At 39.8% G+C, this 15,837-nt stretch overlaps 1 protein-coding gene across 3 annotated transcripts; it reads right to left on the minus strand.

Annotated features, from left to right (window-relative positions):
* Window positions 1-34: 34 nt before the first annotated feature.
* Window positions 35-15,605, minus strand: luc7l (LUC7-like (S. cerevisiae)). 3 transcript variants are annotated; one of them, XM_034193959.1, is made up of 11 exons: window positions 15,406-15,568; window positions 9,173-9,243; window positions 6,594-6,688; window positions 6,203-6,301; window positions 5,716-5,826; window positions 5,475-5,618; window positions 5,208-5,384; window positions 5,007-5,095; window positions 1,770-1,799; window positions 1,533-1,685; window positions 35-383 (listed from the first exon to the last, which is right to left on the minus strand). In XM_034193959.1, exons 4-11 carry the CDS (start codon window positions 6,296-6,298, stop codon window positions 275-277), a joined length of 909 nt encoding a protein of 302 aa, XP_034049850.1. In that variant the 5' UTR covers window positions 6,299-6,301; window positions 6,594-6,688; window positions 9,173-9,243; window positions 15,406-15,568; the 3' UTR covers window positions 35-274. The 3 variants fall into 3 exon arrangements, with proteins under 3 accessions (XP_034049850.1, XP_034049848.1, XP_034049849.1); XM_034193957.1 differs by lacking the exon at window positions 9,173-9,243 and having other exon boundaries at window positions 15,406-15,605; XM_034193958.1 differs by lacking the exons at window positions 1,770-1,799; window positions 9,173-9,243 and having other exon boundaries at window positions 15,406-15,604.
* Window positions 15,606-15,837: the final 232 nt, after the last annotated feature.

A 15,837-nucleotide genomic window follows, 5' to 3' on the forward strand; every position in this document is an offset into this window, starting at 1 on the left:
CCAATAGCCACCAAATCACAGGTGTAGATTTTATAACGTGCTCCACTAAAGATCCAAAAGTGTCCAAACAATCTAACTGCTGGATGCAACATAGAACCCAGGCAATATTTTGAGTATGTGAACACGATGTCTGTCACAATAACCACAGGAAAAAAAAAACTGAATTTAAACAAGAAGATGATGAGCCAGGCGGGGAACCAAGGTAACAAGGCAAGGAGAGGATAAATGGACAAACAGGAGGAAGCTGTGTGATGTGGTGGACGGACATTGGTCTTCAGAGGTCACCCGCGTCCCGGCGGGAATCTGACCTGCCGTTCACACTGTCCCTCCTGTCTTTATCCCGTGATCTGTCTCTGGATGAACGCTCCCGGTCCCTAGACGACCTGAATGACCAGAGGAAGTCAGTGAAAACACACAAACCAGAAAACAAGATCATTTGATAAAATAAGACCATTTGAATTTTTTTTTAATGCTCTGTGACATACACCAGGGTTGGATTCCAGGTCTGTACTTCACACTAAGGCCCAATCTCAATTCTTTTGTACCCCTTCCCCTACACCTACCCCTTTAAAACAAGGGGTAAGGCGAAGGGTATGCCTCTAGCCTTATGAATTGAGACCCCCGACACCTTAGGGGGGTGGAAAAAAACTGCCCGTCTCAAAGTGCCATCTTCACTGTTTGTCAACATGGCAACTGAAGTACAACTTGTTGCAGTAGGCAGTGCGTAAATGCAAAGAAATAGAAGTCGCAGATTTCTTTGACGCATCGCAATCATGTCAGAATTTTGTGGTATTAATAATTAATTTAATTAATTAGTAATTTAGAATAATTATTAATAGTATTAATAATTAACATTAATAATAGTAATAATAATTCAGAATTAGTCATTAATAGCAGTAATAACTAATATTGTTAATTGATTAATCATCAACTGATTGATTAGTAATCAATTCATTAATTAGTAATTAAAATAAACACTTGAAATATATCAGTCTGTGTGGAATGAATGTATACATTATACAAGTTTCACTTTTTGAATGGAATTACTGAGATAAATCAACTTTTCATGATATTCTAATTATATGACCAGCACCTGTATGTATGTTTTGGGCTGCATCTAGTTCTGTTAACCTTATATTTCTTTTTCAAATTCTCCCATTTTTTTTGCATCCAGCCCTATTTCCTTTAGAAATTTCCTTGACAAAAATAATAACAGTCTATTAGGACGTCAGGTTATGTTACACATATACGTGTGTGTGTGTATATATATATATATATATATGTTTTCCAACTTACTCCCATTGGTGAAACTTCTCATTTTCTGCCTGAAAGCTTATTAGGAGACAAGTTTGCTCTTATCATGATTTTCTCCATTAGGAGACATAAAAGTGTCTTATCATAGTGTTTTTTGTGTATATGCTGGGGGAGTAACCTGCAATGAAACCGGGAGCGGCCGTAAATGACTGCCAGCTTCACATTACGGTATCTGGCGATAAGCTCTGGCTCGATGGGCCTGTATAGGACTTACTTACTTATGGCTGTACCGGTGGCCTCGGCTACGGGAACGAGATCTGCTGCGGTGTCGCCTCCTCCTGTCCCTGGAGCGTGAGCGTGACCGGCGCCTATCACGTGATGTTGAACGTGAGCGCCTCCGTCTGCGATCACTGCGATCACGAGAACGGGACCTGATAAAACAACATTTAGTGCTCAGCAGATACACCTCGGATCAATTTACATTAAAGTCGCAAATGATGCGGCATCAGTTTTACCTTTTATGCTCTCTGCTTCGAGATCTGGTCCTGTGACATCAAGACACAAATGAGACGGAACAAATAAAATTTCAAACTGTCGATTATAGGGATGGGTATCGAGAACCGGTTCCTTTTGGGTATTGTTAAGAAATTATTCGATCCACCGACATCAATAAGCTTTGTGCTTAACAATTCTGTTATCAGTCCTTCAGAGTGGCCGTTATTTTGGGGGGTGTTAATCAGGAAAATGATCATTTCTCTACATTGATTACAGACCCTGCAGCGGGTCTGTAATAAACTTTTCTGCAGCACGGCTTTGCTTTGAACGCTGAACCAATCGAAGCAGTGGTTTGCAGATTGAAGCAGTGCTTTGATCTATTGCTTCGTTTATTCTTTCTTTCTTTCGCTTAATTTTCCCACGCTAAAACCCTAAAGAGCATACGTCTGTGGGTATTATTTACCTTTTTTATGTTAAACCAACCTGTTATGGTCTTCTGAAACAGTTGATAGCTAACGCGTTAGCATGTCTATGGCATTTTCAATGTTAAACGTTAGCATTAAGCAGTTGCAGCTGTTATCACGTTCAGGTGCATTTGTTTTCAAATTATAATATTTTTTAAATTTATTTTTGTTTATATATTAATAATCTAATGATTATTATATACAATATATGCTTATTATATACAATTTTAGAGAAAGACAAAAACAACCTGAATAGAAACACAACAGAAAATATAAAACCAACTAACAATGAACATACATAAATAAATACATACATACATACAGAAATAAATAAGTGTTTCCTGTGAACACCTAGTGATAGGGATGTCCCGATCCGATCATGTGAACGGAAATCGGGCCCGATCACGTGGTTTCAGACATGATCGAAATCAAATGCTGCATCCCGATCAGAAATCTGATATAGATTTTATCCTCATTATTTTGATCAGCGCTATTTCAGGCTCATTATTGCAGATTAATGGGCCTTTCACGCATCGGAAGCGTCAGAGGCGTGAGACGCGTTGCTTTTTAGAGGCGTCAGAAGCGTCGCTTTAGCTCGGCTTTTGACGTGACGCTTCTGACGGGAGCACGCATTGCCGCTTGTCGGCAGGCTGACACAGTCAAAGTTCAACCCAATCTTTTTTTTTTTGTTTTATTGAACAAAAGAAAAAACATAAGTTCAACCGGACAGAGGTGGGGGAGTTACGCGCACAAAGTTTCTTTCGCAGAACTGCCGTTTGTGTGTTTACGCGCTCAGCCTGACGCCTCGATGGAATGACAAGAGGATGATGGACACTTTCCCACCGAAACTCTTGCTCAGACATCCTTCTGTGCGCAGCAGCACCTGGTGCTGACCAAGTCCTCAGGACGACGATCTGTCATCTGATTAACAAAAAGAAAAAACAAATTGTCCTGTGATCTTTTGTCTGCAAAACGGAGCGAGAGATGGTGTGTGCACGAGCGACGTGCGCACTCATCACATTTAGGAGCGCGTCTTAAAGAGCTTCCGTCTTCATTCACGTTCACTGCGCTGCTCTGAACTTGTTGAACACTGATAAAGCATCAGAGGGACACTGAGGACTGTCAGGACGCAAATGTAAGTTTTTTTTTGTTCCTTTTACTTTTCAAGTTGACTTTAAAACTTTCGACGCTCTGAGCTGTGACGTAGCTTCACGCTGTCCAATAGGAATGATGCGTCGGGCCAAAACACGGAAGACTAGTGGCAGAAACCACTGATCTGTACAAATGGTAAATGGACTGCATTTATATGGCGCTTTTCCGTCTGCATCAGACGCTCAAAGCGCTTTACAATTATGCCTCACATTCACCCCGATGTCAGGGTGCTGCCATACAAGGCGCTCACTACACACCGGGAGCAATAGGGGATTAAAGACCTTGCATTAAAGACCTTGCCCAAGGGCCCTTACTGATTTTCCAGTCAGGTGGGGTTTTGAACCACAGATCAGTGCAGAAACCACGTGTCTGAAGAAAAATCCTTGAAAATGTTTTTTGTTGTTGTTGTTTGTTACCTCAAAATTTCTGATTACTGATTTAAAAAGTTTAGAACACTTGTAATTAAAATAGCTAAATCAATAAATGGTTCTTTAGAAACCTTTCATCTATAAATTAAACCCACCTGTTATTTCAGATTAGATAATTTCATGTTTAACATAAGGAACCTTGGACATTTATTTTTAGACAAATAAAATAATGTGGAAATTTGTATATTTTTTTAAGTCTGGTAGATTATTACTTGATTGTTCAAGCTACCTCAAGGAGAAGTGCACTGTTTAAGTGATAACTAATAAAATAAGGTGATTAAAATGAAATTATATATTTAGCATTGTTCATTGTTCATTCAGTTTTTTAAATTATCGGATCGGGACTCGGTATCGGCAGATACTCAAAATCAGATGACTCGGAATCGGATCGGGGCGAAAAAAACCTGATCGGGACATCCCTACCTAGTGACTCTTACACCTCCATTTCATCCCTGTCTTATTTAAGTTTAACGACAGTTTGTTTCGGTCAAACCATATTTTCAATGTGTTAATTTCTTCAGTGATTTCCTCCAGAACTATCTGCAAAGCTAGAAAACTGCTGCATCCTAGTAAGAGCAGAATACTACTGGAATGAATTTGAATAAGTTTTTTTTTTTCCCCCCTCACTAAATGGATGCTGCACTCTATCGTCTGGAATAGTCCCAGATTGTATTTCAGAGCTTCTAGAATTGAAACATTTTCGTGCAGGTGGTGTTGGGGGGTAATTTTGGGTTTCAGCTTTTTTTGTTTTTCACCACTTTCATCCCTGAATATGTGAAATCGTGAGTCACTTTTGTGCAGATTAAAGTTACTAACTGGGACTCCTGTCTTGTTGCGAGAAAGAAACGAGAATCATCCTCCGTTCTGTTCACACAGCTCCAAACGCTGCACGGCTCTCTGCCGACTCAAGTTAGAAAGACAGAATCCAGTCGGAATGAATAACTTCAAAGCAAAACACCATTGTTTATTTTTATTTATGTCCAGAGATCAAGGATACAGTGACCGATTTCATATTTATTTACTTTAAGACTCAATGAAATACATAGAAAACCTGTAAAGCCTACTTTTAATACAAAATTCACAAGAGGTATCCATAAGGGAATCGATAAGGAATCGGGTCGATAAGCAGAATTGATAATGGCATCGATATCAATAAAATCTTATCAATACCCATCCCTAGTCAATTATGAATGATCACCAGTTTCACACCCACCTCTTCCTCATCCTTTCCTCTTTCTCCCTCTCCTCTCTTCTTTTTATGCGCTCCTGGTTTCTTTTCTCCTGCTTGTCGGCGACAGTTTTCTGATTAAAGTGTGAAAGAGAAGCACCAGATTAGAAACATGCTTGCAGGTTTCTTTTTTTTTAAGCATATCTTATTAATTTCCGTGTTGAGGTGATCCTGCATGTACATCACCTTTAACTGGTCCAGTTTCTCTCTGATCTGGATGAACCCTAAGTGAAGCTTCCCACCAAAGTGGTCGGCCAGGCGACGATCATTGTCATGGAGACCCAGGTAGGCAGAACACACCTCACATACCCTCAGCTTCTGCTGCTGGAAACTGGACGCGGGCATCGAGTTCCTGTACTCTTCCTGGTTGGACAGATTAAAAAAAAATGAATAGATGGAAAGTTTTAAAATGGTGAATGTCAGAACAATTTCTCCCAGGTGCTCCATTCTCACCTCTGCATCCTTTTTCTTAGTGCGGACCTTCTCTACCTCCTGCAGAATTTTCTGGGCTTCGTCCACATTGCCCTCAGCTCCAAGTTGCTCAGCCTTGGCCAGGAGTTTCCCGATTTCCTCATTTAGCTCGTGGACCTTCTCTGCCTGCAATACAAGGCAACCAAGCCGCCAAAATTTGGTTATGTCGGCCATGAAAGCTGTATCCAAAATGACTTTCACACTTATGAAGCTTGTGATGCACCTTTGCTGCCACCTCAGCACTGATCTCTTCTTGAGTCTCAGCCAGCCGCTTCTTGGCCAGTTCAGTCCTCCGATCACAGTCAGCAATGAAAGACTCCAAGTGCTCCACCGCCTCCAGAGTAACACAAGAAAGAAAATGGGCTCAAACACCTCTGTCATTAAGTACCTCAATTACAAACACTACAAGTTAAAACCCCTTTTCCTCCCAGTCGTTACTTCAATGCAACAATTTGTTTAGCACTGAAAAATGCGAGATTTATATTACATTTATACAGAAATAATGCCTCAAACTCTAAGTTCCACCCCAACACCACTTGCCAACATTACAAACAAAATTTAGAAATAGGCTTGAATGATGCATTCAATGTTGACTGAACCATTTTTCCCCCCAATTGTAAAACTGCTACCAAAGTTGTCCAATTTTGTAATGTGATGACTGGCAGAACCATCATTGGGAAAGGTGCAATTTACAGTATAACACCACTTACATCAAGTTCAAAAAACAGATCTCGTTCCTTGGAAGCAATTTCATAATCCGCTCGAAGTGCCAGGTCGTGAATCTTCGTGCACTCCCCAAGGTCCATACGCTGTCACCAAAACAAAAGGACATGACAAAGAGCACTGGCAAAACTGCCAATTTTTTAAAGCCCAACATTAATATTATCAGGTATTCCTATGTATTTGATATGTACAAACTGCAAAGAATAGCACACAAATGTCAATCAGTGGACAACTGAGGCAAAAACAAGCCATTTCTGACATTTCACACATGAGAAACAGTGATTTTTACCACAACATACACTTAATACATCATACTAGTATTTAATGTATACTGTGAGAAGGTTCAGTAATGCCCAAATGTAGACATTGCTCACTTACAGTTCCAGACAGGATGTCATTTGGACAGCAGTTCAGAAGATGACTTTTGCAGACTCGATCATCGGTGAACTTGACTCTCTGACGCGTCTCATCTCCTGAGAAACAAAACAACAACAGATGAGAAAGATCTCACATTTTTGTGAGCTAGTGCGATGCATCCATTGCTACAAGTTAGTGTACAGCAGTTGTACTATAAGGCACATTTCACCACAACTACATTTAATGATTACGTCCACCTGAAAATGACAAAAAAAAAAAAAAGCTTCATGGTTTTTCTATTTTGCAATGGTTGCTTTACATATATTTACCTACTTATATAGTGAATGTGCCTTGAATTTCCAAGATTTATGTTTCAATAATGTAAAAGAAACAGGTACACGTCCAGGTGCATGAAAGTGGTACCTCCTATTACACCTGGTGCTTACCCCAAACTACACTGAACAAAAATATAAATGCAACTTTTGTTTTTGCTCCCCTTTTTCAGGAGCTGAACTCAAAGATCTAAAACATTTTCTATACACACAAAAGACCTATTTCTCTCAAATATTGTTCACAAATCTGTCTAAATGTGTTAATGAGCACTTCTCCTTTGCTGAGATAATCCATCCCACATCACAGTTGTGGCATATCAAGATGCTGATTAGACAGCATGATTATTGCACAGGTGTGCCTTAGGCTGGCCACAATAAAAGGCCACTCTGAAATGTTCAGTTTTATCACACAGCACAATGCCACAGATGTCGCACAGAATGGGGCTTTATGATATCGTGTAGGCGTTATGTTCATCTGGCTAGGTAGTTCCAACTTTGGTTCTCCTTTTATTATTGTCATCATTATTTTTGTTTTATGATTATTATTTTGTATGTGCATTTAACACAAAACAGAATGTAACCTGAAGTGTCTATACATCCACTGACACACCTGGTACAGTAGGTGGCGGTATGGACTTAAGCTGCTGGTTGCCACCCGCCAACCAAAGGAGGGATGAAGAAGAAGTCGTCGTCATACATTTTGAGGGAGCGTGCAATTGGCATGCTGACTGCAGTAATGTCCACCAGAGCTGTTGCCTGTGAACTGAATGTTCATTTCTCTACCATAAGCCGTCTCCAAAGGCTTTTCAGAGAATTTGGCAGTACATCCAACCGGCCTCACAACTGCAGACCACGTGTAACCACACCAGCCCAGGACCTCCACATCCAGCATGTTCAACTCCAAGATCATCTCAGACCAGCCACCCGGACAGCTGCTGTAACAGTCAGTTTGTAAAACCAAGGAATTTCTGCACAAACTGTCAGAAACCGTCTCAGAGAAGCTCATCTGCCTACTCGTCGCCCCCACAGGGGTCTTGACCTGACTACAGTTTGTCATCGTAACCGACTTAAGTGGGCAAATGCTCACATTCAATGGTGTCTGGCTGCTGATCAACTCTATACCAAGGAGATGTGGTGCACTGTGAGGCAAATGGTGGTCACACCAAAAACTGACCCCGGTTTTCTGCCCCCCCCCCCCCCAAAAAAAAACAAACTGCACATTTCAGAGCGGCCTTTTATTGTGGCCAGCCTAAGGCACCCCTGTGCAATAATCATGCTGTCCAATCAGCATCTTGATATGCCACACCTGTGAGGTGGGTTGGATTATCTCAGCAAAGGAGCAGTGCTCACTATCACAGATTTGTGAACAATAGGAGAGAAATAGGTCTTTTCTGTATATAGAAAATGTTTTAGATCTTTGAGTTCAGCTCATGAAAAATGGAAGCAAAAACAAGTGTTATATTTATAGTATTGTTCAGTGTAAATTGTGGCAAATTTAGAGCCTCGAATCAATTAAACTCAGGTTAAAACTCAACTTCCACCCTGTAAATGTGGAGTATGATGATACCAGCAAGGGAAGACAACTATAAAATAACCGTAAGCTTATCATTTCGATTAGCTGGCATCAACAAAACTGCCTTAATACTGTAGTTGTGTTATATGTCAATATACAAGTTGGAAATACAACTACGCAATAAAAGGACAAGTCATTAATAAATATAATGAGGAGGAATGCAAACATTCCATTCACTTGTTCCAGCCAAGCCGTTTACACATATGAAACATTGAAAAGAAATACAAATGAAATCCAAAGGGAAAAATATGTTTATACACACTGCGATCTCCACCATATACTGTACCCTTCTGCATCTTCAAGACCTCAGCTGCAGAATTTTAAACCCGCTGTAGAAAAGTATAAATGGGAACAGTTTTCTTGCCCATACCTGTAGTAAGAAGTTGGGAGTCATACACAAGTCAGACTGTAAATGTGTGCATTTTTTTCCTTCGACTGCTAAAAATGCCTTCTGAAAACACACGTCTTATGGAAAACTGCTCGTTTGGATTCAGCGCGACTAGACGTCTTAGCTCAAACTGTATATACTACTCCAAATTGTAAATCTGGTGAGATTGAACCCAATTGTGTGATTTAAAAAAAATAAAATTCAATAAATTTTTTTTTTTTTAAAAGAAAGCTACATTAATGTCCGGAAGGCAAATCATTTGGTTGGATATTAATCATAACAGCTTTAAAAATTATGTGTGACTCACGGCTCGATGAACATGAGGCTTTTCTGCAACTCCTTTGCAGATTGATGTAGGCTGGCAAAGATACACTGAACCTTAATGAATAAAATAAAGGGGCCACAATTGTTCAGTTTGTATGCAACAAATGCATGGGAAGAATTTGATATTAATCTCATCACACATACACCCACAAACTCACAACACAGTTTCACTAGTGTACAAATCGAATTATAAGCCAAATAGTATATACTTCAATTCAATTAGCATTGGCAGGGCAGAAATAAGACTTGACAGTTGATCTGTTTTAATGTTTGTATCCAAACTGCTGCTAAACTGTGATTTTACATATTAAAGCTCCTACACACAAAAAGCAACCGCTTAACAAAATGTTGTTAAGCCATGTTGTACATTTGAGCAGTTTTGCCAATGTAATTAAGTCAGCCCATTAGGAAGAAGTTGGAAAGGCCTCCCACAATGCACTGTGTGTGCACCATAGCAACCAGCGTGAAGGGTAAAGGTTTGTGGTATTTCTGTAATCTACAGTGCATCCAGGAAGTATTCACAGCACTTCACTTTTCCCCATATTTTGTTATTTTACAGCCTTATTCCAAAATGGATGAAATTCATTTTTCCTCAAAATTCTACACACAATACCCCATAATGACAATGTGGAAAAGATAGGGTTTTTTTGTTGTTGTTTGGATGTTTCTGCAAATATATATATATATAAAAAAAAAAAAAACAACTTAAAGTATTCACAGCCTTTGCCATGAAGCTCAAAATGAGCTCAGGTGCATCCTGTTTCCACTGATCATCCTTGAGATGTTTCTACAGCTTAATTGAGTCAGCCTGGGGTAAATTCAGTTGATTGGACATGATTTGGAAAGACACACACCTGTCTACATATAAGGTCCCACAGTTGACAGTGTATATCAGAGCACAAACCAAGCATGAAGTTAAAGGAGTTGTCTGCAGACGTCCAAGACAGGATTGTCTTGAGGCACAAATCTGGGGAAGGGTACAGAAACATTTCTGCTGCTTGAAGGTCCCAATAAGGACAGTGGCCCCATCATCCATAAATGGAAGATGTTTGGATCCATCTGGACTCGAGGTGGCCGCTGTCTAAACTGAGTGATCCTGGGAGAAGGGGCTTAGTCAGGAAGCATGGTTCCTGTTAGTGTTATAAAAGAGTAACGGCCCATTACGCTGCTGCCTGAAAAAAAACAAACTATGCTACAGTTGGGCCATTACGTTGGTTTTGAGGGTGTGTAATGGGAAAATGATCATTTCTCTACGTTGATTGTGGACCCGCTGGTTCTGATTTAGAAGCAGCAGGTCCATAATTTATTCATCTGTCAAAGCCATTTACAGATGTTAATTATGACTCACCTTTTCTGCTGATTAAAAAGTCACTAAATGGGACTCTTTTCTGTTGTTGTGGGCAGAAGCAAGAATTGTCCACCACTTCACATGGACAGTTTTTATTTGTTCGTCATTAATGTGCCTTTTTTGTGGGGCAGCCAAAGACACGGTTCTCTGGCATGGAATGGAACATTAATATCTCCCACTTCGCTGGTTCATAAAATGAAGTTACTGTACCACATGTAAAGGAAAATAATAATATTCTCCCCGCGTGTGTGTGTTGTGGGATTTGCTGCGACTCTCTACTGAGTAAAGTTTCAAAGACAGATCATTCCGGATTTAATAACTTCAAAGCGAACCGCTGCTTTAAATCAAATGACACCTCTTTCCAAATGCGAGCGCTGCAAGTACGAGTATTGTAGGTGTGACAGGGGGCATTAGCCCCGGAAATTTTTTTAAATTTATAACCCTCTGAAACACTACTGCCTGCATTTTGAGAGCCAAATTTTGTGAAGTAAAGCCATAGTTTTTTTTTTTTTTAATCTTTGTTACAGCCTTACTTTAAAGGCAAAAGAAATGAGGCATCAGGCCAAAACATGGAAGAGTGTAGAAATGTGTGTCACAGGATGAGAACTGTTAATTTATACACAACAGTTTACTAAAGAACATCCTTACAATTTTTTTTTTACTTCAAGATTCATTTCTGATTACATTTTGAAGGTTAAAAAAAAGATTCTCAGATTAAAAACCCTGTAATTAAAATAGTTTTAAGTAAACAACAACAACAAAAAAAGATTCTTCTGATGTTTGTAAATTAACACCATATCTTCTCTTTTGTTGTTTCAGATGAGATGATTTCTTGATCAACATTATAAGGAACCTTGGACATTTATTTTCAGACATAAAATAGCATGAAAAGTAATGCATACATTTTAAGTCTGGTAGAATCATTCATTTATTCATTCATATCTGCATTTCAACCAGAAATAAAGACACCATAAATAAATATAAATATTATAAATACAACAGGAGATAATGTAACAATGACTGCAGTGAGTCTGTTAATTAGGATTTCTAAATGTGACATAAACCTCATGATGAAATCATTTTTTAAACTTAGTAATTTCAACATTTAATTATGCCCTCATTGACTACGTGATTAATTTATTGTTGTATTCAGGACACTAACTACTAAAATACAAATGTGGCTATTCGAGTGATTGTAAATTATTTGAAACTGTGCACAATAGGGGCGGGGCTTCTTCTACCTGTGCAAGTGTTTTATTGATTGAACTTTGACTTCATGGACATGTTTCTTGATTCATTCATTTAATGTTAAAATATAAAAGGAAACGGCTTTTTCAAATAAAATAATTGCTATTTAAAGAGACTTTGTTTTATTTAGAAGCATAGCAGCAGGTGTGAGTTTGCAGAGACAACAGGTGAGTTGGACCCTCAGGACATTTAACCAGATGAAGGTCTCCTCTGCAGCTTTGACCTGTTGGTGGAGTTTTTCAAGACGCTTTCCTCACATTTTGAAGCACAGAGATATTCTCTTCTCCTGTCTGGACTTCAGGTTTTGGTATATTTAGACTGACAAAGAAAGCCTTTTATAAGCCCATAATGCAAAATGTTCAGGGGGTAGGAGGTAAAGCCTAAGCAGCCCCCAAATCCCCGGCTTTTTAAGGTGATTTTTCTATCCCATTACTCTGAGAAAAAAATCCTGCTGAGAACCCTGGGAAGGTGACCAAGAACCCGGTGGTCACTCTGTCAGAGCTCCAACATTCCTCTGTGGAGAGAGGAGAACCTTCCAGAAGAAAAACCATCTCTGCAGCAATCCACCAATCAGATCTGTACGGTAGAGTGGCCAGACATAAGCCACCCTTTAGTAAAAGGCATATGGCAGCCCAACTGGAGTTTGCCAAAAGGCACCTGAAGGACTCTCAGACCATGAGAAACAAAATTCTCTGGTTTGATGAGACAAAGATTGAACTCTTTGGTGTGAATGCCAGACATCATGTTTGGAGGAAACCAGGCACCATCCATACAGTAAAGGATGGTGGTGGCAGCATCATGCTGTGGGGATTTTTTTTGAGCAGCAGGAACAGGGAGACTAGTCAGGAGTGAGGGAAAGATTAACGCAGCAATGTACAGAGACATCCTGGATGAAAACCTGCTCCAGAGCGCTCTTGACCGCAGAATGGAGCAGCGGTTCATCTTTCAGTAGGACAATGACCCTAAGCACACAGCCAAGATATCAAAGGAGTGGCTTCAGAACAAATCTGTGAATGACCTTGAGTGACCCAGCCAGAGTCCAGACCTGAATCCCACTGAACATCTCTGGAGAGATTTGAAAATGGCTGTGCACTAGGGGTGTCGGAAAAACTTGATTCACGTCCGAATCACGATTATTATTTATTACGATTCTGAATCGATCCAAAATGTCCAAGAATCGATTTTTAAAAAGCATTTTGTAAAACATTTTCTTGCTTACTCGCTGCATGTACTGTTTGTCAGGCAACGACTTCCACACTACAGCATCCCCGTGGGGGGGCATGCTTCAAACACTCATGAGCTGCAGAGTTCAGTGGCTGCAGCTTAGCATGGTGGACGAAGAGCTAATTCAGCCAGCACCGTCTTTGCTAAAGGCAAATGTTTGGGCGCATTTTGGATTTTATTTGCTGCGTAAGAAGGAGCTTGACATGACTTATGCAGTGTGTAAAATCTGCAAAATGAAAAGTCAAGTACTTCGGAAACACTTCAAATCCGCAAGCCCACATTCTACGCCATGACCTGGACCTAAACGGAGCGGAGCAGCGGTCTCTGCCGACTACTGACCAGCACTTTGCTAAACTGCCAGCCAACTCCGAACGAGCAAAGCAGATAAGTAAATTTACATCTAAAATCACTTGAAATCACTGCATTTTCTTAAACAAACATTTTTAAGTAATATAACTATTTCTCAGAGCTCTTTGAATCGAAAATCGATTCTGAATCGAATCGCCACCCAAAGAATCGGAATCGAATTGAATCGTGAGTTGTTGTACGATTCACATCCCTACTGTGCACTGACACTCCCCATCCAACCTCACGTAGCTGGTGAGGTGCCGCAAAGAGAAATGGACAAAAGTGCCCAAAGATAGGTGTGCAAAGCTTGTGACATCATATTCAAGAAGACTTGAGGCTGTAATTGCTGCCAAAGGTACATCAACAAAGTATTGAGCAAAGGGTGTGAATACTGATGTACATTTAATTTCTTAGTTTTTTATTTTTAATAAATTTGAAAAAACAAACAACAACAACAAAAAAAAAACAAACAAAAACTTTTTTAATGCTGTCGTTATGGGGTGTTGTGTGTAGAATTTTGAAGGAAAAAAATGAATGTACTCCATTTTTGAATAAGGCTGTGACATAACAAAATGTGGAAAAAGTGGAGCACTGTGAATACTTTCCAGATGCACTGTAATCATGCCCAAAAATGTTTGGCTGCACCAACAAAAGTGATAAAAGGTATGATTTCTCATTTTACTTGAGAGAAATAACTCCAGATGACTGGGGAAAGATACTACTACAGCTAACGACTGTGACAGCCCAATCTGGATCATCATTATATTTGCTCCTCGCATTTCATGGAAGGTTAATTAACTCTGCCTGTGTGGTGTAATGAATATTTTGATGATTTTTTTTTTATTTTTATAAAAGTAAAAAGATAAAAGTCCCTTTGGCTTCTCCCTTGTTTTCACTTGGGGTCACCACAGCAGATCAGATGGATCAGGCATGGTGATTTGGGATAAGTTTAACGCCAGATGCCCTTCCTGACACAACTTCACATAACATGGAGATTGGGCAGGGATGGTTTTGAACCGGGCGTCTTTTGCACTCAAAACAAGGGCATTAAACTGCATGTCCGACACCCCTGCCTATTAAATTAAAAATACAATTATTTCAATATCAACAAAAAGAATTTGGATCATACACTACTTGTGAATTATACAGTTGTATAAGTTTTCAAATCTGTGGCGTGTATATTATATGTATATCTGCGCTCTCACACCCTCTCTGCCGCCCGGCTGCGTGCAACTGAGACATTCCTGCGTCGTCGTGACGCCGCATGAAGCAACTCAAAGTGTGAAAGGGGCTTTACTCGACTAATCGTTTCAGCCCTATTATCAAGCAAAAACAAATGATTCTTCTTCCAGTTATTTAAATGAGAACTTGGAGAATTTTTATAATTTTGCAAAGGGAGCTGCGTACCTGCATCTTAACTATCATTAAGACTATGTTTTGTGGAGGGTAGTCCTGCCTGTATTAGCATATCAATACGTCAACATCATCATCAGTCAATAATGGATCATTAACCTGTGTAATATACCTGGTAACTCGCCAGTAGAGCTGGAGGAAGAAGAGACAGTAGGTGGTGTGTGGGTTCAAAGCTATATGAACATCTAATATTCTTTGGTTCCAATTTAGCAATCTGGAGGATTTTGCTGTTCTTTGATTTTTCACGTGGGTGGAAATGTTATTTTGATTCTTGTCAGACGTCACACTGGGCTTTGATAAATAGACATTTATGCAGTTTTTATACATTTTCCAATAAGTTGACAGCAATAAACTACGGAATGGAAAATAAACATTATCGTAGGCAGTAGCCTTCAGCTTGACAGCATAGCTATCCTTTCAGCAACTAAGTTACTACCCAACTTTAAAAAAAAAATGGACTGAAACGCAATCAGTACTGAAGATGAATGGATACAAACATTAAATCCCGTCTTTAGACCTTAGGTGAAATGTTTGGACTCTGTATTTCATGCACCGTCTGAGGCCAACACAAGACCGCTTCAGCAGCGGCTCCATCTTGGCTAGTTTAGCACAGCTAGCATGCTACGGCGACTCACCGTCCCTCGCTGTTCCCATTAGCTGGTCGAGCAAAGCTCTCATTTGAGCCTGAGCAGACATCGCTGTAGGTTTCACGTCGACAGCGCTCAATAAAAACAAAACAAAACAACCACAAATACGTAAGATATCGATTATAAATGTAGATGAGTTTGTCTTCCAGCCATCACCGTTCGTTGGTTTTCTTTCCTGGACTGGTCTGTTTCCGTTTTACGGGATATAACGACACTTCCGGTTTGTTTTCTAAGTTAGTTTTTATATTTGTAGGGGATCCCCCCCCCCCCCCAAAAAAAATACACTGGACTTATTTCCACTACAAACGACACACGCTGTATTAACTACACCCGAACTGTTAAAATATTTTTCCACTCCTGACTCGTTGAGAAGTCAACGAGGCTCTGCTTTGGAAATGAAAGAAACTGAGTATCCAGCAG

The sequence above is a fragment of the Thalassophryne amazonica genome, chromosome 18, assembly GCF_902500255.1.
Source record: "Thalassophryne amazonica chromosome 18, fThaAma1.1, whole genome shotgun sequence".
NCBI classification, from domain to species: Eukaryota; Metazoa; Chordata; class Actinopteri; order Batrachoidiformes; family Batrachoididae; genus Thalassophryne; species Thalassophryne amazonica.

Coding starts and splice junctions, on each gene's coding strand:
- luc7l (XM_034193957.1), bottom strand. CDS start 15,466: ATGTCTGCTCAGGCTCAAATGAGAGCTTTGCTCGACCAGCTAATGGGA. Junction 6,689..15,405: donor AATGGGAACAGCGAGGGACG/GTGAGTCGCCGT, acceptor TTTGTTTCTCAG/GAGATGAGACGCGTCAGAGA. Junction 1,800..5,006: donor GAGGAAAGGATGAGGAAGAG/GTGGGTGTGAAA, acceptor TTGATGTCACAG/GACCAGATCTCGAAGCAGAG.